The sequence below is a fragment of the Anas platyrhynchos genome, chromosome 2 (genome assembly GCF_047663525.1).
Source record: "Anas platyrhynchos isolate ZD024472 breed Pekin duck chromosome 2, IASCAAS_PekinDuck_T2T, whole genome shotgun sequence".
NCBI classification, from domain to species: Eukaryota; Metazoa; Chordata; class Aves; order Anseriformes; family Anatidae; genus Anas; species Anas platyrhynchos.
In genome coordinates this window covers 158,669,805-158,694,048 of record NC_092588.1, presented here as the reverse complement: position 1 = coordinate 158,694,048, position 24,244 = coordinate 158,669,805, and the positions used below count along the sequence as shown (strand labels likewise).

General features: G+C 56.6%; 2 protein-coding genes across 4 annotated transcripts in view; both read left to right on the top strand.

Annotated features, from left to right (window-relative positions):
* SMARCC1 (SWI/SNF related BAF chromatin remodeling complex subunit C1) overlaps nt 1–10,558 on the top strand; it is a 78,798-nt gene extending 68,240 nt beyond the window's left edge. For both annotated transcript variants that reach the window (XM_072034060.1, XM_038173890.2), the window contains 2 exons: nt 7,024–7,200; nt 8,738–10,558. In XM_072034060.1, coding sequence (XP_071890161.1) covers nt 7,024–7,200; nt 8,738–8,823 — 263 coding nt within the window. In that variant the 3' untranslated portion in view covers nt 8,824–10,558. The remainder of the gene's footprint in view (nt 1–7,023; nt 7,201–8,737) is intronic.
* Nucleotides 10,559–14,726: 4,168 nt separating this feature from the next.
* CSPG5 (chondroitin sulfate proteoglycan 5) lies at nt 14,727–19,955 on the top strand. 2 transcript variants are annotated; one of them, XM_072034076.1, is made up of 5 exons: nt 14,727–14,926; nt 15,738–16,977; nt 17,529–17,717; nt 18,376–18,448; nt 18,583–19,047. In XM_072034076.1, the coding sequence occupies exons 1-5, from the start codon at nt 14,860–14,862 to the stop codon at nt 18,631–18,633; spliced, it is 1,620 nt and encodes a 539-aa protein (XP_071890177.1). In that variant the 5' UTR covers nt 14,727–14,859; the 3' UTR covers nt 18,634–19,047. The 2 variants fall into 2 exon arrangements, with proteins under 2 accessions (XP_071890177.1, XP_071890176.1); XM_072034075.1 differs by lacking the exon at nt 18,583–19,047 and adding an exon at nt 19,476–19,955 and having other exon boundaries at nt 14,729–14,926.
* Nucleotides 19,956–24,244: the final 4,289 nt, after the last annotated feature.

Sequence of the window (24,244 nt, the reverse complement as noted above, 5' to 3'; positions counted from 1 at the left end):
CCTTTTAGGAGACTTGGAGAATCTGAAGGCAAAATCCTTTCCTCTGTACTGAGATGTCTCAGACTGATCCTGCCTAAAAAGCAAGAGAGTCTGTTTTCCTCAGGCTCTTTAGTGGCAGAAACAAAATTTCTAGTTCTGTTAGAGATGCTGAGGAAGTCCACAATGTAGTACCAGAGCTCTTTGGCTTCAACATGAGCTGGTTGAAGGCAGCAGAGCTTTGCACATCTCAAGGGCAAGGAGAGGAAAGAGAAGAGCTCGCTGTTCCTCGAGCAAATTCAGGACTTAACATGCTGAGCCACTCCATTTGTGGTAACAGGGATGCTTCAGCCCTCGGAGAAGGTAACTCACAGCTTGACCTGACTTTCTGTTTAGGTAGCTTAAGCTGCCTGCTGTGTGCCTTTGGTTTCTCTCACAAATCAGTAGGGTCTGTGCGCAGGCGGTGCGTGTGACAGACACGAAGCTGCCATCTCCAGAAATCCTGCTGCAACCCTCAGGCACTCAGCGATTGCATTTCGCATGTGCACACACCACGTATTGTATACATTTAAAAAAAAAAAAAAAGAAAAATCCCCTATTGCATCGTATTGGTCCTGTTGAATCTGTGTTAAATACTACAGAATTCCTATAGTAATAGTTCCTATCATAATGTATGTATTTTCCTTCATTTTTTAGGGCATCTTAGCGGTAAGATAATTTCATGATACACTTTTTCACACGTAGATCAGGAACAAATTTTGCTCCTCAGCTGCTAATTTGGGGTCCTTTGGAACAAACTGGGGAACTTGACCTTACTGGCTGGACGTCTGTGCCTGAAGTTCCCTCCGTGCGTACCTCCTGGTGTCTTGGTGGAGATCTGAAATTCCAGAGGGTTTTTACATAGATTGACCTCACCTAGCAGACATAGTCCCAGCTAGAGAGGGCCGAGACACACATGTAGAAGAAATCTGAGAGCTGTTTTTTTGTCAGCGTTAGCCGAATTGGTGAACCTCGGGCTTCGGAGCTGTCAGCGTGCTGCATGCCAGTGCTGAGCTTGAAATCCTTTTTGCAAGAAAAACAATCAGTTTTGTACCCAAATTCTGTCTCTATCCATTAATAACCTGCTTCCCTGAAAGTGGACACTTCAAGGAGTGATGCGTGACTTGGTTCTCATCAGTGTTCCCAGCCAGGTTTCTGACCTGAACAGTGGCAAAAAGTGTAAGTGTTGGGTCAGCAGACCGTGAAGAAAAAGCTGAGTCGAGTGTCTTTAAAGTGATTGACGTAAGCTGAAGAGATGGCAAGGAAACAAAGTGATGAAAAGGTCTGAAAGGCGTTTAGAAATGGAAGAAAGAAATCGCTGCTTTGCAGCTCCTCTGGATTCAGCAGCAGGCTGGGCCCTCTCTTTGCTAGTCAGCACGGCTTGATGGCTGAAAAGACACAACTTGGAGTTAAAAATTGGAAGTAGGACTCTGCTGGGTCTGCCGTGACGTTCAGCTGAGCTTGGTGCCTGCTGCTCCAGCCTGGCTTTTGAGCTGGGCTGCCTTGAGTTTGTGCTTCGGCGCCTGGATGTGACCAGGTCCTGGTCAGCTCGGTGGTGCTGGTCACTGTTTTCAGACAAGTTGTTAACCCATTTCCTACGTTGTTAACCCATTTCCTACATTCTTAACCCATTTCTTACATTTTTGACTTTATCACAACTCTTAACTTCATTTTAAGTGAGCTTATTTGGTTCTCTCCTGTCCCTGGAAGGCATTTAAAATATAGAAAAATAACGTTGGATTCCAGTTTCTCACTGAAAAAATGCACCTCGTAATTAGAATATGAAATAAAACTCCAGTTTTTTTCCTGTGCTCCTGGCCTTGCAGCTGGTTGCATCATCTGAAGCACGTTTTAGGTTGCTCAGTGTTCAGGTTATCCATGAAATGCCGAGAAGTGCCTTGCCCAAGTGATGCCTGTGTGTGCTGTGAGAAACCTGCAGTTCGTGGAGGAAGGAGGAGGTGTGTACTGATAGCTGGGATTCCTTAACTCCTCCCTTCAGAGTGGATTTTCAGCTACTAAATTTCTATTTCTATATTACTATTTCTGAGCAAAGCAGAAATAGAATAAAGAGGTAAGGATGCACCTTCCACCATGACTTGATGAGCAACCTTATAGCATTTTTCCCCAATATATTTTCCACGTCTTTTTTTTGTTGAAATATTTAAAAATAAAAATAAAAAATGAGCTACTAGTTGCTCTTTCCTGCTGAACTGGCTACAATCACAGGATTTTTTTTTGTCCAGATCAGGATTTTAGGATTCTCTTCCTTCTGGTAAATATTTCCCAAGGACTGTTGGTGCTTCCTTTTTTTGCATATCACGAGCTTGCTGGCAGGGGACTTTTACCTCGATTTCTTTGCTCTGCTTTCATGCTGAAGGCTGTTTGTGGGGCTGTTTGTGGGCACTTTGTACATGGTTTTGCCCTGCTGGTCATGAGGGCAGCTGGTTTAAAGCCTTTCTTTAGGGCTTGTGTCACATCACCTGCAAAAACCTGGGTGTGCAAGTAGGAAACGAGCTGACCAGGGGACCACGATTCCCCTTGGGGATGCCAGGTGACATTTTGCTGACTTGCACCGTGCTGAACATCTGCAGAGCTTCCCTGGTGAGTTTGAGCAGCTCCTTGCGAGGAGGTATTATTGAGTTTATTTTAAAAACCTGAATATTTGAAGGTTCCCAGCGCTGCTGTGCGTGAGGCTTGTCCTTGCTGCTGTAACACGCGAAGCAGCCTCTCGACAAAGGATCTCACGTTGGGTTTGCCAGACGAGCAGAGCAGCGTGGTGAGTTTTTGGCTGGCCCCAAAGCCCGCTGTGGTGTGCCCAGGTTTTCGGAGGTGCCCACACGATGCCTCTGCCTGGCATCGAATCCATCTGAGCGCACCGCGCTGGAGGGAAGCGTCAGAAACGCCGCGTGCAAGCCAAGTGGAAATTCAGCCTCTCCCCCGAGACTCGATGCGAAATGAGTTATTGTGCCAGGATTTCAAAATGCTTGCTCTGAAATCCTGGCCACGGAAAGGGGGAAATGCCCTCACGGGGCGCTGCTTTGCGTGGTGAATAGCAGAGGTGTGCAGGAGGACCGGCATCGGCTCGGGCTCTGTGCATCGCACCCTGACTGCTACAAAAATCCTCGGGGTTTGCCACTGTAGTGCCCCTCGGGCAGCTGATTTAATAGAGGTGGAGGCTTATTTAATTGAGATAAATACCTTGGAGATGCTGCAAAACCTGCTCCTCATGAGCTTTGCTCTAACATGAATCTGGTGATAGTGAAGCGCTTCGGAGCAGGCATTAGGAAATGTCTCCAATCTCGAACGTGTAAAGGATTTTTTATTTTTTTTTTAGTCCGCTAAATCTCATTTTATTGAACCTTTTGGCTTTATCTCTCCCTGCGTCTGCTGTTTTTTAAGCTCTCCCCCTTATGTAGGTCACACTTCCACGTTTTATGCTTGAGCTGCTGTCTCGAAGCGCTATCTCTTGTGAAATGAAACAGCGTATGATCTCTGTAGGGATGGCACTTCGGTTTTGCCATGGTGGTGGTAGGAATTTCCCCTTTGTTAATCCCAGTTTGGTTGGGTATCGCTTGATTACTGCTCAAATTCAGCATTTTGGAGTTCTCGATGTGATCAGATTGTTCCTCTGCAAGTACCTTAAGCTCATTTTAAGACAAAATCGTTGCTTATCCCATCAGAAAGGCGACGAATGGCCGGCCAGCCCTGTACTCACACACACTCTTCTCCAGCTTATGGGGAAAAAATCTGCAGTGCCACTTAATTTTAAATCTCCAAGAGAGAAAAATACTGACAGATACCTCGGTTCAGATAGCCAGAACTTGCCAGCGAGTGTTGTTAGAAGATTTGGAGTAAGGACGCGATTCGAATTTACAAAGAAACACATTTTTAAGTTGATTTAATTGGTGCTTACGACCTCGTGTGAAGCATCCCCGCGTATGCAGTAAGCCTGATCCAGCTTCGGGTGTTTCAGACGAGGCTTTCCCGTACTGATCATTTCATTTGCATGGGGGAGAGTCTTGCAGGCATGCAGTGCTTGAAGGAGGAAAGCCAAATTGTGCTTGGAGAGTTTCAGGCTTGTGTCAAAGGGCAGCTCCCAGACGGGATTTCTCAGTTCCTGGTTTTTCCTGGTCTGAAACACCACTGGGATGTGCTGATTTTTTTCCAATTTTCTCCCCCATCAGCTTTTGTTTTGCCAGTGAATAACTTCCCTGATACCTGTGAGTGTCTTGTCCTTTTGCTGCAAAGCCCTCTGCATCCCCGGGCTGTTCTGTCTCCCTTTTCTCATTTTGGCACAGGTTCAGACCTGCCACCGTGGTTTCAGTCTGCTTGGTAGCCTCCCTTTGCTTCTGGATGTCTGCAGATGCAGTTGTTCCCCTTCATTATTTCTTTTGCAGCTGAAAACACAAGAGTTCATTAAAAAATAAAGATGTGCTCGAGCTAGAGTTCTTCGCAGCATAACAACGTCGTCGTGGCGCACCGAGCACGGCTGTCCTTGTCTTGTCTCCTTCCAGAGCACAACGTTTTGAGTCAAGGTGAGGGAGGATGGGGACGTGGCAAGAAGCAGCGCTGATCCTGCTGGGGTGAGCTAACCCAGATCTGGATGCGTTGTGCCAGTTTTTAAGCTTGGCAGGCCAGTTTCCCCCTTCTCTGGCAAATTTGGCTTTTCACGAGTGGTTTGTGGCTTGGTTTGTGTGTGTACTGGGTCAGCGCAGAGGCTTGTGCTGCTGCCTCGGATCTGGTAGGGTATAAATCTTTCCTGGAAAGTAATTCCTTTGAGTTGGCAATAGCCAGGACACATTTCATAAGTGAAGAGAAGAGGCTTGCTTGGTATCAGTCAGCAAAGTGGCCAAACAAATCTCGTTTTCTTCTGGGTAGATGGAGGTGGCTGTTGCTGCAGGCTCTTGGTTTTGTTTTAAGCGTTTTAACAGAATTTTCAGCGACTGAAATTCAAGCTGTCCTCTCGTATGCTGTGACTGCAGTGCCACAGGTCCTCACGTAACGCCAGGCATGGCAGAAGCGCCCACGTCTGTCTCGTGCAGATCAGGAGCTGCCCTCATGCAACACTTGAGAGCTGACCTGCTATCACCCAGCTCGTAGAAGCCACCGAATCGGTTTCTGCACATCGACAACCTTGCAGGGTGGTGCAGAGCTGCCTGCTCCTCGTCTCCCAGCTGTGCTGATTCCTGGATGCTGGAGGATAACCACAGGCTGAGGTTTCTGAGCTCTGCCCTGATACAGAACCGAGACACAACAGCCTTGTGCCGATCCCTGCAGCTCTGCAGGAGGGTGGTGTAGGATCTGTGGGTGTAAACCCAGCAGCACCGATCCTGGAGCTCCTGCCCCACTTGTAGCACGACTGGATGACCACATCTTTAAGTCCCAGGCTGTGCTGGGTTATTGCTTTCAGTGACACTGATCTCGTGATGCCTCCCGTGTCCTGCCGTGCCCTTTCTGCCCACTCCTCAACCCCGAGTGAGCTGGACCAAAGCAGATGCGTCGATGCCCGTGGCAGGAAATTCATGCCAAGTCTGCTTAAATCTTATCTGAGCGCTGCGTGTCGATGTGCTTGAGGGCTGGGTGCCATTCAGGAGGACTGAGACAAGCAGGAGGAACGGGAGGACAGGAGAAATGCAGCGAGGACAAACACAAAGCCTGAGCCTGGGAGGATTTGGACCATGCATGTTGTTAGACCACACATCTGGGGCACTGGGCCCACCAGTATAAGAAAGATACGGGTAAACTGGAGCCAGCCGAAGACCATCAAGGGCTGCATCTTTCTGCATGGAGAGGCTGAGGACAAAGGTGTGCAGCGTAACGTTAGGAAATGCCCCACGTTTCTTCTCCTGTTCGGTCTGGTGACCGGAGGAGTAAGGATTCGAGTCACCTACTCACCATCACCAGAGCAGGAAATCTTCGTCCCCAGCAGGAACAAAATAAAGGAATAAAATAAGAGAGATTAGAGGCTCAAACGTGGGCAGGTTTCGTGGCTGGCTGCTGCTCTTTAATAAGAAGTGATGGAAATGCCACGGTGTGCGCTGCAGGCCACTCGCCAGCGACAGTGTTTGGGGATAAACACACAATTCTTGTCTCTTGTGAATTTTGTGTTTGAGAAATTGGGTGTTTCCAGAGAGCTTCACATCCCAGAGAGCTTCACATCTGCTGCTTGCAAGCGTGCTGGTCTTGCTCCTGCGATGGAGCAGCATCAGCTTGGACATCTTGTTTTGTGACCGTGAGCTCCCGTGTTGTGTTTTGTGGTCCGGTGCTTCCAAGTCTCTACGAATTTTGGGTGATTTTGGCATCGGAGGGTTGTCATCGGGCTTTGTTTCACATAAATGGTGAAATATTTCAGGTTTTGGGGTAAAGTGTGCTCCTCCGGAGTAAGCCTTTACAACCCCCGCCTAATAGCTGCTTCACTAACTACGTATATATGTAAAAATATAATTGGATTACACAAAATAATCTCTTCAAATGAGGTTTTAAAGCAGCAATCAGCAAGTTTTGGTGTCCAAAGCTGCGCAGTCCTAACAATTCTTTTACACTGCTGAAACATAAAGGTCTCTCACAGAGCTGATAAGCAAAGGAGATTTATTGGAACCTCCGTCACATCAGAGTAAGGTTTTTTTTTAACAGTGGAAATACTTATACAGTATAATTTCTAATTAAATGATTTAATTTCTCCCATTAAATTAATCCATTAGGCTCCGTGGCTGCTCTTTTTCATCGAGTGCTCTTAATTCAATGTCTCGTTTGTTCCAGCAGTTTGTTTCCTGTGCCTTTGTGTGCCTGGATATTAAATGCCATTTCAGCACGGCTTCGTGTAAAGAGCTGCGTTACCTTCCACCCGCTTCTCCTGCTGATGCTTTCGAGAGACAACAAGTGCCCAGGAGCTCTCCCTGCTCCCGTGTGCAGGACGGCTTTTCTCCCTGCTCATACAACCGGGCTGTTTTCTGCCCATATTTGTGTTTCTCCACGTCTCAGTGCTTTGTCTCTTCCATCCTCTTGCAGGTCAGATGCCAGGACCCGGCTCGATGATGCCTGGGCAGCCCATGCCAGGCCGGATGATGCCCAGCGTGGCGGCCAACATCCACCCGGCCGGCGGCGGTCCCCCCCCACCCGGCATGTCACCGATGTCAGGGAACCTCATCGGACCCCGCGTTCCTCTAGCAGCTCCCAACGGCATGTGTAAGTGATCTCCACCAGTAATATTTCATTTGTGTCTTGCGTGGTGTGGCTTTTCTGTGGCTTGCCTCGCTGCTGGAAGAGTCACCGTGGTCGAAAACCCCTCCGTGTGCTGCGGGAATAATATCTGTACGTGTTGGCAGCCAAAAACTGGTTCCCGAGGTGTGCTTGAAGCTTTAAGTGCTCGTCTCCCCTCTAGGCATCCAAACGTACTCCATTGTCCTTTATTTTATTTATAACATCCGTTATTTTATTCATTACGGTGCTGAGGCTTTGTAGTCTTTGTCAGAAGCCTCTCTCGGCTAAGTCGGCGAGAACGCACAGCAGAGCCTCACGAACAAACCCCAGCTAAATCCTTAAATAGCTCAGAATATAAAAACTGACAACTTAGCACCGTGGATTGAAAAAGAGGAAGTACTAATTTAAAAAAAATATATATATATATTGGGAACGTTCCTTCCATGGTATAAATACCCTGAAAACGAAGTCGATTTACGCCAGCCAAAAAAAAAAAATAAAGCTCAAGTCAGTAGCCACCGTGTGGGTGTTACTTGAATGAGCGTGAGGATTGTGGCCAAACCCCGAGAGTAGAAGAAAAGCTGAATGGCTGCTGCAAGAAAGATGCTGCGGTGGCTTCCCCGATAAATTCAGCCCCGTTACCTGCAGCCTGGGACAAGCTGCTGGCCGGCCTCGCTGCTGTCACCACCCAGGCAGGGATTGTCATCGCTTTTAGTACCTCTGGCCAAAAATAACCGGGAGAAGTCTGCCCGTTTGGGCTCCAGCTGAAGGGAGTTGCCGAGGAGTACTGACTCACTGCTGTTCATCAGCAGAAGCATGAATTACTTCTCCTTCGGATGCTATTTCTGTGCAGATCCTTGCTCTTTATTCTCCTGGTGCTCTAGCTTTCCTTAGGTTTTTTTTTTTCTTCCATTTTTCTGAGCCTCCACCTCTGGGAATATCTCATGTCAGGTTGTATTCCTGCCTGCTCTTTTCCTCTACCTCCCTTTCTTTTTTTTTTTTCCTCCCCTACTAAACAAGTCAGTCATGTTCCATTAGCATCTCCTCCGTGCGCACGAACGCTGCCCTTTTGTGGCCCTCGTTTTCTCCTCTTCCACTTGCTGCAGCTGTGGATTCCTCTGCTGTAACCTACATACGGCGTGCGGAGCTGTGTGTGTGCGAGGTGCATTGTTCCACCTATTTTAAACAGCACGGGGCCATACCTAAAGGCTCGAGCACGGCGATGAGAAATTCTAACCCAGCTCTGAAAGTTGCACGACGTGAACTTCCCCACCCCGTGAGCTGCACGCCTCTCACCTCCCCTGTGCAAACGGGGAAGGTTTTTCCCCTTTTCCCCTCTTTCACAGGGTGCTCAGGGGTAGGAGGGGTGCGATGAGACGTGCTGGGGGCTCCTGGGATGCTTCGAGGGGGGGAAGCCGCAGCCGTGGGCGTTCTTGGGGCTGGTCTGAGCCAGCCACTTGGGCGTGCTGTGCTCCTCCAGATGTTCAGCACCCAGCTCACCGTTTCTCTGCTGTCCTTGCAGATCCCCCCCCTGCGCAGCCGCCTCCACCAGCGGAAGGGGTGACCCCACCTCCGGCAGGAGCCCCGCCGGCCTCAGCAGCTCCCTAAAGCAGTCGAGGAAGAAGGAACTTCTACAGCAGCATAGTGGTGACCAAAAATAACTCCTCAGTTACCTTCTGTTCCCCGGGGGGCTTTCGCCTCCTGTTCACCTGCCCCAGCTCCTTCCCCTGCTCCCCTCCGCTCGCAGCCCGTCAGGATTTGGCATTCCTTTGGGAAATCTTTAGATCAGAAACACCAGCGATGCTCCCGTCTTGCTGGTGGGAAGCCCTTTACACTTCTTCTTGCCTTCCGGAGCGTCCTCAACTCTGGTTTTCTTTCATCTTGGTGTTTTGAGCTTTGGGTTCTCCTGGGAAGCATAAAAAAAAAAAAAAAAGGAATAAAAAAATGAAGCTTTTAAGTTGGAGGCATTAACCAAGCTTTAGGATGCAGCACGTGCCCAATCCACCTGTGGCTTCGTGCTTCAGGTTCTCCAGGCAGAACGAGCAAAGCATCAAGATCGGATGCTAAACCAGCGTTTTTTGGGCTGAAAAGGAAAATAAATAAGGGCGTGCTGTAGCACGGAAGGTGCAGGAATGCCAGCCATGTTCATTAGAGGTATCTGATCATTAAGGACAGTAGCTGAGTCCTGGGGCTGCCTCGCTAACTTATTAAAGAAAATATTGATCCAGTGCGAATGAAGCCAGGAGGAAATCAATTGGAATAAAACCACTCACCGGTAGGAGTTTTTCTTGCTCCAGTTTTTACCTTCCTTTTGCCTTTGAAGGTGGTAGTTGAAGCTTCCCTCTGAGTAGTTTTGGTACAGTAGCCAACTGAGGAATAAAAAACCACGATTTTTAGTCCCCCTTTTTGGAGCATATACTTTTTACTTTTTAAAATGAACAAAATTTAAAAAAAAATAATAAAAAAAAAAAGTAGGTAGCAAAGAAGTGCTAGCATACGGGATTGGGTTGGGATGGCTGGGGTGCGAATGCCACAGAACTACCTCCTGCGACAGCCGGCGTGGGCAGAGGGCAGAGGCTGCGGGATCGGGATCAGGATCAGGAGAGCCCCTCGTGCACACAGCATCTGCTCCCCCGCCACCTCGAGGCTGCTGTCGGTGGGGTTGTGGCCAAGGGAAAAGTTTGGGAGGGATCTGAACGAGACCAGCGAGAGGTCTCCCAAATAACCTGAAACCCGCAGAACCCCCTTTGTCACCAGGCTTAAAAACAAGGCTTTGCTTTGAGGAGCACTCAGGTCATCGACTCATCAACACGAACTTTTGGACTTTGGGTCCTGAGGGTGCCTGAGTTTGGGGTGAGCATTTCTGGGCTGGCTGCACCCCCGGGCAAGTGGCTGCGGCCTCGATACCCGCAGCACGTAGGAATAACGCTTTTCCACTGTCAAGCTCTAAGAATCCACAGTGCCTAGCAAAGAACGGTCAGGGCCCGCCCGCCTTCCACCTTCCACCAAGGAAATTCCTTCCCAAATCTTACCTTTCCCTGCAGGGGCTTTGGGGTGAGCGTGGGATTCTGGTTCAGACCGTAGTCCGGTTTTAGAATAACCTCAGGTTGTTTTTAGCGCGATCAACTTCAAATATAAAGGATCCAGACGGAGACTTATTTTTTACTGTACTAGTGCTGATCCTACAGAGTACCTGAATTCTTGACACTGTCGTGTTTCTGTATAAATAATACGTGTGCTGACTTTTTTTCATCCTGATCCTCTGGATAGGGCCGGTTTTATTCCTGCAACGCAGCCACCCAATTTTGTGAAATAAAAAAGTCTTTTTTGTACAAAGCTCGGGGCCCCTTTGTCTGCAGTCTGGTTTCTCGGGGTGCGCGTCGGGGATTTGCTGAGCGCTGCTGCTACAACTCGGGGCTGTTTGGGGCGAGCACAAAGCCAGAGCTTGGTACCAGCGAGCTGGGAGACATCTGAGCGAAGCAGGTGAGTGAAAGCCCTTCACAATGCACTCGGTGAGCTGCTCCGGGGAATATCTCAGCTTTTAAAACCTTTCATGAATGTGGATGAGGTAAAACAGCATTCAAGGCCCGGGATGATTTTCTTTTTGATTCCTGCTGTCTCACACCCTGCCTCGGACAACTGCTCCCGCTCGCATCCCTGGCTGAATTAAACACCTGAAAGAACCGCTCAGAGGTGGTGTTTCCAATAGAGGACTGGGCACACTGACCTAGCAGGGTCCCACCTGCTTGGGGTTTCCTCCTTTGTTGCAGGACAGCACAGGGAGGCACGTTTGGGGTGAATTTTTGCTCCTGCTCACACCTCCATCACGCGCAGGGTTTGCAGAGGAGCGGCGGGGCAGCAGCCCAGACAGCCACACGCGCACGCGCCACGGCTTGAACCATCTCTGCATCTTAACAACATCCCCAAACTCCTGGCTGCTCGTCGTGCCTGGCAATACCAGCTCCACCGTGTGGTTCCTGAAAAGATCTTTTTTTTAAAAAAAAACACTGAATTAAAGCAAAAACTGCGTGCTAGGACACCTAACGAGTTTGGGGAGCCTGAGGGTGTGCATTGCCCTCCGCTGTCCTTGTTCCAATTCCTCCTCCTTTCCCATGAGAAACTAAAAGGATTTGGCGACTCTGGATGCTCCTTTTCAAGCTGTGCAGCCCCAGGTTGGCAGCAACAAGCACGGAGCTGCTCGGGATAACCCCGAGGGTGCTGCCAGCCCTCGGGGACAGGGGGAAGAGGCTCGTGGAAATTGAAGCCTCTGGCCAGGGATCACAGCTCGGGGACCCTTTTTGGCAGCCCCAGGGATGCTCCCGGCTGCTGGGAGGCTGCTGGGGGGCTCCTCGTGCCCGGGGGTCACTGTGTAGGGTCCGAAATGCCTCTTTGGGGTGAATTTGGATTTATTTCCCCTTGTTTTCTTTCCTTCCAAGTTGAAGCGTGCTGGGAACCACCTGGTTAGTGCCAAAACCAGCAGTCTGCTGCTGAGCAGAGCTGTGGGGAGGGCGGTCGGGAGCAGCAGATGATGAAATTTGGGAAGACCTGGACCCACGGCTCAGACAGCAGGGATCCGTTTGGATCCATTTCACCCAAAAGGAGCCCAGGATGCAGTAGAGGACACGGGGAAGCGGGGGCAGCCTTGGTCCTGCAGCATTTGGAGGCTGCTTGGGGTGGTGGGAGCTCGGCTGCGTGCGCTCAATGGCGCCTTTGATTCATCCTCTCCTCCTCCTTCCCAGCAGCAAGGAAAGGAAAGCCTTGAAGCTCGAGAAGCCTTTCTGAAGTGCAGCACATTCGGTGCCACCTTCGCAAGCCTCTGGGCCCCGCGCAGAGCTCGGAGGGGCCGGGAGGTGCTGCTGGCACCGGCCCGGGCTGGGTTTGCTCTCACTTCTTGGTGCTGTGAGCGTGCCAAGGGTGCTGAGCACAGCCCGCAGGATTTAACGGTGCCGTTCTGCTCATAGGGCCACTCAGGCTGATTTATTTTCCTTTATTTCTTTGATTTTTCTTAAATCTTTGCAGATCAGAACTGCTGGGTGAGCCCTGAGCTCTGCCCTGCCCGCAGCGCGAGCAGCTCTGAGCCTGCTGCCAAGAGCTTCCCCCCCATGGGCCAGGTGGGTTTTTTGGGGACCTGATGGCTTCTTTTGGGGACCCGATGGCTTCATCAGCCCCTGAGAGGGTCTGAGCAGCTCCAGCACCCCGGGGAAGCAGCTCCTGGCATCGAAATGTGTTCAGAGTGAGCACCGAGGCTCTTTTCCTGTGCTTACACCCCAAGCACGGCTCCTGTCCTAGGTTTATGGCAAAGCTCAGCTCAGCTCAGCTCTACGGGGTTTGGCTGGTGCCTGGTAGGTGCGAGGTGTCCGAATTCATCCCCTTTTATCCCCCAGGAAGGGCTGGGATCAGTCAGGGGTTTAGGGCTGGCAGCTCGGCCACAGCCCCTGGGTTGTTTTTAGCACTGCTGGGGCTGGTAGCTAAAAAATTGGCACCCGGCAATTAAAAAATTTGCCCCACGCCTCCCTCCCAGCCCCGTCCTCGCCCCCAGCCCCAATTCTGCCACGACTGAACCCATTGCTGCGACAGCAGGGACCCTCTGGGACCTCATCCCCTGCCCCATGGGGAGCACCCAGGTCCCCGCTGCCTCTTCCCCATCCTCATCCTCGGCTGCTGCTGCTGCTGCCCTCGGCGGCCCCAAGCCCGGTCCCCTTGGAAACAGCTCCGTGCCCGGAGCCCCGGTGCATTCAGGGGCGGAAGCGCGGGGAATATTAAGCAGGTGCAGCCCCTTCAATCCCCCTTTGAGCGGGGACAGAGCGGGGTTTGTTCGTGCCGCGGGGAGCCCGGCCAGGCGCAGCGCTGGGGGGGGGTACGGGGGGTACCCAAATTGAGCCCCTGCTCTGAGCATCCTTTACCAGGGGGTGTCTTTTTGCTGGGTCTTTTTTCTTGGGGTCTTTTTTTTTTTATTGGGTTGGAGGACACGAGGTGACCTTGGGGACCCTCGGGCGCTCCCCAAGCATCTTGGAGAGGTGCGGGACCGCGGGGACGTCACCGCCCCGACCCCCTGCCCGGCCTCGAAGCACTGCAGGGACACCTGAAAAAAAAAAAAAAGCAGCACCGTGGGCACGAACTGAGCCCCCTCAGCACCCCAAAAAGCCCCCCATGAGCGCGCTGTCCCCGTGCGTGCCGTGGTGTCCCCATCACCGCGGTGTCCTCGTGTCCCCACGTGCGCTCGGGGGCGCACGGGGCCGTGTCCCCGCACCTTGGCGGTGGCACAGGGGGGATTTGGGAGCTGCCCCGGGGTGGGCAGGGGATTGCACCCCCCCTGCCCCCCCCATAGTTCCCCCGTGGCCCCTCTGGGCTCCCCCCAGCCCTATTATTACACCGGTCACGTCCCGGAGATGATTTTTTCCTTCCCTGCTCAATCCGGCCTCTGTGCGGCCTCTCCAGCTCCTGATGGGCAGGGGGGGGCCTGGAGCAGCCCCCGGCACAAATCCTGACCGTGCCCCCACCCTCACCCCCCCCCAAAGGGCAGAATCAGCCCCCCCACACACCCAAAAATTGCCCCGTGCCCCCCACTTTGGGGAGCATTTTCTGGGGTGGGGGCCCCCCAGCTGGGGGGGCTGTTTGGGGGGGTCCCTGTGCTGCTGGAGATGCTGGGGGGGGTCCTGGTGCAGGAAACCCCCCCTTCATCCTACACAGTGTGGGGGGGGCTCAGTGAGGGATGCTGGGGGGGGGGGTCCCACCATGGAGCCCCCCTGTTCTGCCCACGTCTGGGGGCTGTTTGGGGATGCTGGGAGGGGGGCAAGTGCTTTGGGGGGGGGGGGGGACAGAGACTGGCTGAGATTTGTGGTGCTGGGGAGGGATTTAGGGGGGAGAGGGGGGAGATGGGGGGGTCCCGGTGCTGGGATTGCAATGGGGGGTGGTCCGGGTGCTTGGAGGGGTGCAGGGGGGAGATATTGGGGGTGTGGGGGAGAGAGATGTGGGGGATTCGTGGTGCTGGGGAGGGATTTAGGGGGGAAATGTGGGGGTCCTGGTGCTGGGATCGCAATGGGGGGGGGGGTCCCGGTGCTGGGAGAGCTATGGGGGGGGGGTCCGGGTGATGGAAGGGATGCAGGGGGGAGACATTGGGGACGGGGGGGAGAGAGATGGGGGGGATTCGTGGTGTTGGGGAGGGATTTAGGGAGGAGATGAGGGAGATGGGGGGGTCCTGGTGCTGGGATTGCAATGGGGGGGGGTCCCGGTGCTGGGAGGGCTTTGGGGGGGGGGGATCTCGGTGCTGGGATCGCTATGGGAGGGGGGTCCCGGTGCTGGGAGGGCTACGGGGGGGAGTCATTAAGGCTGGGGGGGGGCATCCCCTGGGTCCGGGCTGTCTCCCGCTCCCATCACCGGCATTTCGGGGACGGGGGGGTGAGGGTCCCATCCCGGTGCCCCCCCATCCGTCCTCCCACCCCCCCCACACCCCCTCCACCACGGGCGGAGCCGGTGCCTCCCGCCCGCCCCCAGCCCGGCCCGGCCCCCCCCGGTCCCCCCCCAGGCTCGGAGCTCGGCGGCGGCTGCGGGGCTTCGGGAGCGGGGGCTCGGGCGGTGCCGGTGCCGGTTCCCGGTGCCGGTTCCCGGTGCCGGGGGGGGTCCCGTGGCCCCATCCATGCCGCCATGGCCCCCCCGCCCCGCGCCGCCCTCGCCCTGCTGCTGCTCGCCGCGATCGGCCCCGCCGCGCCCGGTACGTGCGGGGACACCGGGACGGGGGGGGGGACACACACCGGGGGGGGTCCCGGGGGGGGTCCCACTGTACCCCCCCCTGCCCAAGGTTGGGGGCCGGTGGGGCTGAGCCCACCTGTGGGAGGGCGGGGGGCGGCCCCCGAGGCTGGCGGGGATGGGCAGGGGCCGGGGGGGGGCTGCGGATGGGTGGGGAGGGGGGGTCGGGTGTTGGGGGGAGGGTTGGGGGGGGTGGGGGGGGGATGGGGGGTGTTATAGGGGGCTTGGGGGTGTTATAGGGGGGCTGGGGTCCGCAATGGGGGGGTTAGGGTCTGTTATGGGGGGGCTGGGGTCCTTTATAGGGGGCTGGGGGCTGGTATGGGGGGGCAGGAGTCCGCTATGGGGGGGCTGGGGGATGATTTGGGGGGGCTGGGGTCTGTTGGGGGGGGGCTGGGGTCCGCTATGGGGGGGCTGGGGGCCGTTATAGGGCGATTGGGATCTGCACTGGGGGGATTGGGATCCGCTATGGGGGGGGGATTTGGGGTCCGTTTTAGGGGGCCCGGAGCCCCCCCCCCCCCGGAGGGAGTCGATCCCCTGGCAGGGACTGGATCCCCTTGCCGGGGGGGGGCAGGATCCCGTTATGTGCCTGGGGGTGGGGGCCGGATCCCCTTGCAGGGCGGGATCCCCTCTGCAGGGCTGGATCCCCTCGTAAGGGGGGGGGGGACTGGGGACCCCCGGGGGTGTCACAGCCGGGGGGGGGGCTCCCGGTGTGAACTGGAGCCCAGGGGATGCTCAGGACCCCCCCTGACACCTCCGTGTCCTTGTGCTCCCCGCAGCGCCCCAGTGGCCCCCCCATAACGGCAGCGAGGCTGAAGGCAGAGCCTGGGGAGGGGGGGGCTCCCCGGAGAGGGACCCGGCAAACAGAGCCCCCCCAGGGACCCCCAGCAACAACACCACCAACCCCGGGGGGGTCCCATCGGCCGGCGAGCCCCCGCGGGGACCCCAGCTAGAGCCCCCCGGGGGGGGCACGGCCTCCACCACCCACCCGGATCTTGGGTGCCCGGGGTGCGCCGCCGGTGCCGCCGCTGGGGAGGGCGATGCCAGCGCCTTGCCCCCCACCCCGGGCTCAGCCGAGGACAACGAGGTGGCCACCGGGGTCACCTGGCCTGGGGACAGCAGCAGGGTGACCATCGGGAGCCCCGAAGAGGCCGGCAGCGGCGAGCACCCCACCAGGGCCTCGGTGCCGGGGGGGCGCACGGCCTCCCCGCCGAGCATCCCCGATATCCCCAACCCGAATTTCGGCACCGATTCGGCCGAATCCGACCCGCTGCTGGCGGCCGGGGGCTCGGCCCCGGTACCGGGGGACTCGGGGCAAGAATTTTGGGTGGCCTCATCCAGCCCGGCCCCGGCGCAGGGGGCTCGTGGCCGTACGGAGAGGACCTGGTTGGAGGTGCTGGAACCCGGCACGGCCACGGTGCCACCACCGGGCACGGCGGAGCCCCCGGCCCCCGAAATCATCGACGTGGATTATTACGATCTCTTCGAGGGCGGCGAGGGGCTGGGGGGTGGCCGGGGGGCTGCCTCGGGCACGGCTCGGAGGGAGCCAAGCGGCGGGGTGACGCCATGGGGTCTCCACGAGCTCTACGACGACTTCACGCCCTTCGACGAGTCGGATTTCTACCCCACCACCTCCTTCTACGCCGAGGGCGACGAGGAGGAGGAAGAGGAGGACGAGCTGGAGGAGGAGGATGAGGAAGACGAGGAGGAGGAAGATGGGGGCTTGGAGGACGAGAACGGCTACCGGCCGCCCCCCTCGGCCGTGCCCCGCGTCCCCCAGGCACCTCGGGGACCCCGAGCGAGCCCCCGGCCACCACCGAACCCCCCCGGTGCCAACGGGGGAAGCCCCCCAGGAGCGCCACGACCCGGGGAGCGCCCGGTACCGGGGAATGGCACCGAGTGCCGGAGCGGCTTCGTGCGCCACAACGGCTCCTGCCGCTCCGTCTGCGACCTCGTCCCCAGCTACTGCCACAACGGAGGCCAGTGCTACCTGCTGGAGGGCATCGGGGCTTTCTGCAGGTAGGGATTTGGGGTGGTTGGGGGGGCTGCTGCGCCCCGGGACGTGGAACATTTTGGGGAGGGCGCACGTCCCCGTGGAGGACGTCGGGGAGACCCCCGGCAGCCTCCCAGAGGAGGGCGCAGGGTTTGGGGTGGTGCTTGGGTTCCCCGTAGCTGGTCCGTGTCCCAATCCATGGGGCCGTGTCCCCTTCCATGGGGCCGCGTCCCCATCCCCAAGGCCACACCGGGGGCCGGGGGCTCTCCGCCGCCCGCTGCATCCAGGCAGGAATTGGGTCAGGGCTGCGCGGACGAGGCTCCGGCCGCGGCGCCTGTCGGGATTGGCACCGGGGGGGGGACACACACACATGGGGAGGGCTCCAGCGGGGCTGTCCCTGCTTTTGGGGCAGGAACCCCCCCAGTGCCATCCCCTTATGGGGTCACGCACTAATCCCATCCCCGCCGGCTGCCCTAATCCGCGGATATCGGCTGCGCACGGGGGGTTTTGGTGCCGGGGACGGGGTTTTTTTTTTTTTTTGGGGGGAGGGAGGACCTTGATCGCGTCCCCCTCGTAGGTGCAACACGCAGGACTACACGTGGCACAAGGGGACGCGCTGCGAGGCCATCGTCACCGACTTCCAGGTGCTGTGCGTGGCCGTGGGCTCGGCCGCCCTGGTGCTGCTGCTGCTCTTCATGCTGACCGTCTGCTTCGCCAAGAAGCTCTACCTGCTGCGGGCCGAGAACAGCAAACTGCGCAAAACCAAGTGAGCCGGGAGGGGGGGGACCCGACCCCAAAACCCCTCGCGTCCCCAAAGCCCCCGGGAGGGAGCACGACCCCACCCCAAAACCCCTCGTGTCACCAAAGCGCCCGGGAGGGAGGACGACCCCACCCCAAAACCCCTCGTGTCACCAAAGCGCCCGTCTCCGCGTGATTTTGGGGTGCCACGGGGTGGGGGTGGTAAAAATGTCGCTGCTGCTTTGTGGATCATCATTTTGGAGTCTACTGGTTCCAGTTCGTCTGCCCTACTGGGAGCACTGGGATGGGGAGAGGGTATGATGGGGTTTTGGGGCCATAGGGGGGTGGGGAGGGTGCCACAGCCCCTCTGGGGACACCGTGGGGTGGGTGAAGGTTGGGGTCGTGTCCCCCCACCCCCTCCCCAGCCACTTTTCTCCGGAGCCAGGCGAGGAGAACGCGCTCCCAGCGCGGGTCCCTAATGAGCTCTTAATTAGCGTTTGCCTGGGCCAAGTGTAATTAGCAGCAAACCTCATGCCAGCCCTTGCTCCGTGGCCGTGACTCCTGCCTGCCCCTGCTGCTCCCTCCACCTGGGGGCACCCCCCAAGACCCTATTCCCCCCCCTAATCACTCCATGGGGACCCCCACCCCAAAAAAAAAACCCCATGGGGGTATCTCCCCCCCCCCAGATACCGCACCCCGTCCGAGCTGCACAACGACAACTTCTCCCTCTCCACCATCGCCGAGGGCTCGCACCCAAACGTAAGGATGCTGGGGGGGCACCGGGGGGGTCCCCGTGCTGCTGGGCGTTTTGGGGTCTTGTGGCCGTGGGTTTGGGGTGGGGGAGGTGGGCGCCGGGGTCCTACCACCGCCGCTTTTTTTTCGGGTTGCCACAGAGAGACGCCAAGTGCCTCGCCGCCTGCGAGCCGCCTCTAGCCCGGGCCTGAGCCGATTTCCCCGTCTTTCGACCCAATTTTAGCACCCGTAGTGCCTGCGAGAGACCCCCCCCGGCAGGAGGCTCCCGCTTCTTGTGCCCCCCCCCTCCCCGCCGTGCCCGTTTGGGGCCGCGTGATCCCCAAACCGGAGGGGACAGCAAGGAAGGGGGGGGACACCCCAAGAAGGTTTTTTTGGTTTTTTTTTGGGGTGCTCCTGCGGCCACCAGGAGCGGGGGATAGAACAAAACGCAATAAATCAGTAATAAAATGCAATAAATCGATAAAATGCAAGAAATCCCACCCCACGGGGCTGCTGCCGGCGCTGTTTGGGGTCACTGCTTGTCCTGGGGGGGGGGGGACACACACGGTGGGTGCGAGGTGGGCACGGTTTTGGGTGCTGGAGGTGCCGGGAATGAGCGGGGATGGGTCAAACCCTTTTGTCTGCCCTTCCCGTGGGCTTAAACCCTACAGGATGGGTGTGGGGGATTTTTTTGTTCCCCTCGGTGCCCTAAAGGAGGCTGGGGGTGCGGGAAAGGGGGGGGGGGGATGAGGTTTTGGGCGCGTGGTGACCTTTTTGTGCGTAAAAAGGGTACGGGATGGAGAGGGGCTCTGCCAGGGAACGGGGACAGCACGAGGAAAAAGGTTTGAAACCCCAAAAGGGTGAGAGTGGGGGGAGAGAAGGGAGGTAGAGGGATTTAGGATGGGGGTGCCCAGCGCTGGAGGTGCCCAAAATTGGGGTGTTTGGGGTTTTGGGCACCGGGAGCCGAGGGGAGCGCAGTTTGGGGTGCTCCGTGGGGGTTTGGCCACCCAAAATCCCCCAAACCCAGCCCTCCTTTCTTTCTTTTTCTCTGTAGGATGACCCCAACGCCCCCCACAAGCTGCAGGATTCCCTCAAATCCTGCCTGAAGGACGAGGAGCCCCCCAGCATCCCCAGCGCCGCCCCGGCCCCATTAGAAAGCGGCAAAGGGGGCGAGGCGGGGGGCTGCGGGGTGCCCTGCCTGCACAACAACCTGGCTTAGGGCACGTTTGGGGGGCACCCGCCTCCCGAATCCCCGTGTCCCCGTCCCCCCATCCCCGCCCGTGGCATGTTTTTGGTGTGTTTTGTCTAGGGGAACAGCGCCGTGTCCTTGTGGGGTCCTTGTGGGGTCCTTGTGGGGTTTGTGCTTCGTGCTCCGTGTCTGCCGCTTGGCTCCGTTCCGCGCCGTGGGTTCTCAAAGCCTCTGCTGTTGACGCCACTTTTTTTTTTGTACTTTTTTTTTTGTCTGCCCCCCCCCAGCCCCAAAACCCCACTTTTTTTTGGAATATGAGTCAAAACATCCCAAAAAAAAAAAGAAAAAAGGGGAGATGTTGAAATAAAACTTTTTTTTTTTTTTTAAACTTAAGCCTCTCTTGCCGGTGTCTGCGCTCTCCCAACACAGGTTGCGGCTGCTAACCCTGACCCTAAGCTCAACCCCAACCCCAACCCTAATCCTAAACCTGACCTCAACCCCAAACCCAATCCTAACCCTGACCCTGACCCTAACGTCAACCCCAAACCCAACCCTAGCGCTAAAACTAACCCTAAACCTAAGCCTAACAGGAACCCCAACCCTAACCCCAACGCTAACCTCAATCCCAACCCCAATCCCGACCCCAACCCCAACCCCAACCCCAACCTCAACCCTAACCCTAACCCCAACCCCAGCCTCAACCCTAACCCTAACCCTGACCCTAACCTCAACCCCAAACCCAACCCTAACCCTAACCCTGACCCTAACCTCAACCCCAACCCCAACCCCAACCCTAACCCTAAACCTAATCTCAACCCCAACCCCAACCCTAACCCTGACCCTGACCCTAACCTCAACCCCAAACCCAACCCTAGCGCTAAAACTAACCCTAAACCTAAGCCTAACAGGAACCCCAACCCTAACCCCAACGCTAACCTCAATCCCAACCCCAATCCCGACCCCAACCCCAACCCCAACCCCAACCTCAACCCTAACCCTAACCCCAACCCCAGCCTCAACCCTAACCCTAACCCTGACCCTAACCTCAACCCCAAACCCAACTCTAACCCTAACCCTAACCTCAACCCCAAACGCTAAAACTAACCCTAAACCTAAGCCTAACAGGAACCCCAACCCCAACCCCAACCCCAACCTCAACCCCAACCCCAACCCTAACCCCAACCCTAGCATCAACCCCAACCCCAATCCCAACCCCAATCCCAACCCTAACCTTAACTCCAACCCCAATCCCAACCCCAATCCCAACCCCAACCCCAAACCCAACCCCAACCCCAACCCCAATCCCAACCCCAACCCTAACCTTAACCCTAACCCCAACCCTAAACCCAACCCCAACCCCAACCCCAACCCCAATCCCAACCCTAACCCTAACCCCAACCCTAAACCCAACCCCAACCCCAACCCCAACCCCAATCCCAACCCTAACCCCAACCCCAACCCCAACCCCAACCCTTTCCCTTCCCTTTTCCATGCCCCCCATCTTCTCTGTCCCCATCCCAGCACAGGTTCCCCCAGGATCTGTGTGCGGCGTTGTGTCCGTCACCCCACAACGTGCTCCTGGTCCCCTCCACCAGACAGACTCACTCCCCGGGCACCTCCGACCCCTTTTTGGGGCCAAACCACAGCAAAACCCATTTTCTATGCATCCTTTCAGCCTCCGATCGCGGCGATTCTCCCGTCCCCAGCGAGCTGAACGGAGCAGGAAGGAAAATCTGGTGGCTTCGGTGGTGTAAATCAGGAAAAAAAAAACTATTTCTACCCGGGATCGCGGGGGGGACGCGGCTCCTGCCGGAGAGGAGCTCGGTGGTTCCTCGGGGAGAGAGAGAGGAAATTAATCAATTAATTAAGCAATTAGTCAAGAGGTGATTATCAGCGTGATTATGCCCCTCTCGCTCCAGGGTTTTCATCCCTCGCCGTGCCTCAGTTTCCCCTCCGGCCGCTGCCACGTCCCCATCCCGCTGCCTGCCCCAAAGAGGACAGAGGAGCCCCGTGACTTTTTCCATCCCCGTATGGGAACGAGCCTCCTCCCAGCACCCCCATAGACCCAACCCCATTAAATGGGGAGCTCGGGGATGGCCATTAAATTTAAACGCCTCGCTGGTTTCATTTTGGGGTCGGGGTGGCCCTTTTGTGGCCGAGCGACGGCTGGCACGGGACACGGGATGAGGGGAGGGGGCTGGCATGGGAGCCACGTTTGTCCTCATCCCTTCCCTCGTCCCCTTTTCTCCCTGGGACACGTCCCGGGAGCAGCGTGGGGACAAGGAGCCTTTCTTCCCTCGGGCTGGCCATAATCCCAATGGTGTTAGGGGCACTGGGGTCGGGCTGGTGGGACCGATCCCAAACCTTTCTCAGCCTCCTGGACCGTCTGCGGGGGCTGCCAAAACCCCATCCAGCCCTAAATGCACACACGGGGGGGGCTCCTGGGGCATCTCGGCTGCTAAGGGGAGCCCCCAGGTGATGTGTGGGGACCTTGGTGGCCGCGGAGAGGACGATGCCACCGATTATTCCTCGATCCCAGCCTAACAGGGAGCAAACCCCAGAGCCTGTGCCGGGTTTAACCGAGAGGAGGGAAGCAAAATCCTCTTAGCTGGGCAAAAACTGCACAGTGCTGAGCTCGGGGAGAGCAGCTGCGGCTGTTTGCTGATGCCAGCGAACCTCCCAGCACGGCTCTCACCCCGCTCCATCGCCGCTTTCCAGCTGCGGGGCCGGGGGATCCTGCAGGGAATGGGATGAGGGGAGAGGAAGGAGGCGAGGAGGAGGCTGAGCACGGCCTGAGCTCGCTCCTGGCCCTCGTGAAGGGATGTGGAAGGAAAAGGAGATGAAAACGAGTGGGCTGAGAGCCTGGGTGAGGCTTTAGGGGCGCTGGCAGGGCTTCAGAGGAGCGGTGCAAGCAGAAAACCCAAAAGGAAATGCCCCAGGAACAAGCTTGGATCCGTCGCCGGCTCCTCGCTGACCTCGGGCTCGGGAAAAAGGTCGGCAGAAAGTGGGAACGAGGGCGGATCACCAGGGACAGCCACACGGGGGGCGCAGGCATGTGGGGGAATCCGGCCGGCCAAATCGAGATGGGAATAGAAAAAAAAAAGGGCAGCGCCAGCAGGAGGAGGGAGGTGATGGCAAACGAGGGGCTGAGCACTCAAAGGTTTGGTAAAACCAGCCCTAAACACGCCAGCTGCAATGAGTAAGGGAAGTGGAATTAACCCAGAAAGTGTTAATTGGGGTAAATGAGAAGAGTAAGCAGTGTACGTGGCTCGGAGGGGGATTTTCTGAGCTTTATCCTCAGAAAACTGGCTGAAGGCACCTGGGACCTGATCATTGGGGGAGGTAAAGCAAAGGTTTTCTCCCTAAAAGTCACTTCCCACACGCTCACACCAAGGAGCCCGGTGGTTTCAGTTAACCCTCCCCACCGTGCTCTTGGGAATTGCTTCAAACACCGCACGGTGAAGTGTTTGGGTGGTTTCTTTTGGTGAATAATTGCTTTTTTTTTTGCCACTCGGTTTGGTCCCACACGGCACGGGAGCTTAAGGGTAAGCAGCACGGTTACCTACGGGTGCCACAATGCCATAGGTGCAAGGTTTGCTGCACTGCAAACACCACAAAAGCAAAAAAAGGCAGGAATTTATGTTAATATTAATTTAGAGGGCTCTGCAGCTCCTGGAGGAGCTGGAAGGGAAGCGCTCCGGGGAGAGAAACGTGACGGTGCAGGCAAAAAGGTGGCCAAAAAACGCCCCGATCATCAGCATATGGGAGAGCTCTGAGTTAGGAACAGCTCCAGGCTCTGCCAAATCCCTCCGTGAGCCAAACCCTGAGGGCTGGGAGGACAGGAGGTGAGGGAGTTAAGGCAGGGAGCCCGGCCGGAGCTGGTTCCCCACGCCCCCAAGAGCCAGAGCCGGGTTCCCAGCGCTCTGAAAAGGGCAGGAAAACAAAAGGCCAAGCGATCCGGGCTGTTAAAGCAGCTTTCAGCCGAAGCTCCTCCAGCGAGGAAGCCGTCCAAGGGAAGGAGAGGAAGCCCTTTCACAGCTCTGCAAGTGGTTAAAAGGCAGGAAGCACGGGGCTGACCCCAAAAAGTGGGTTTCTGGGGGGTATCTCGGGGTCCGGGCGCCTCACCCAGCCTGTGCCTACGTTCTCTGAAAAGGGTTAGGGAATGGGGTGGCAAATTTTACAGATAACACACAAATAAACATCAAAAATAAAGGGGGAAGAAGAGCTGCGACGGCTCGACCAAATCCCCACGCAGCCCGCTGGCTTTTCTGCAGTTCTCCCAAACCAGAAGATGGGGGAAGCTGGAGGCTAAGGCGAGCGCTGCGTGGTCCCAAAACTCTTCTCCCAAACCCCCAAAATTTGCAGCTCGGGGGCTTCCCAAGTTGCTCTCAGATCTCTCTCCCGTGGCTTAGTCCCCTTTCTCCTACCAGCTCACCCTCCTAAGCCCACAAATAGTGATAATTTGTGGTTCTTTCTAACCAATTTGCGTCTCCTGGCTCTTGCTCGGTCCTTGCCATTTCTCAGCATCCCCTGATGCCCCCTAATGCTCGCAGCAGACGAGGCAGTGCTGGGACCACGCAGCTCCTCCAGTCCCCTTGGCACATCCAACGCTCCACATGTCTCCCTCAGCCGGG

Excerpts from the sequence above, each read along its gene's own strand:
- CSPG5 (XM_072034075.1), top strand. The coding sequence starts at position 14,860 with ATGGCCCCCCCGCCCCGCGCCGCCCTCGCCCTGCTGCTGCTCGCCGCG. Across the intron at positions 17,718-18,375 it reads AGCAAACTGCGCAAAACCAA|ATACCGCACCCCGTCCGAGC; the intron begins GTGAGCCGGGAG and ends CCCCCCCCCCAG. Across the intron at positions 18,449-19,475 it reads CCGAGGGCTCGCACCCAAAC|GATGACCCCAACGCCCCCCA; the intron begins GTAAGGATGCTG and ends TTTTCTCTGTAG.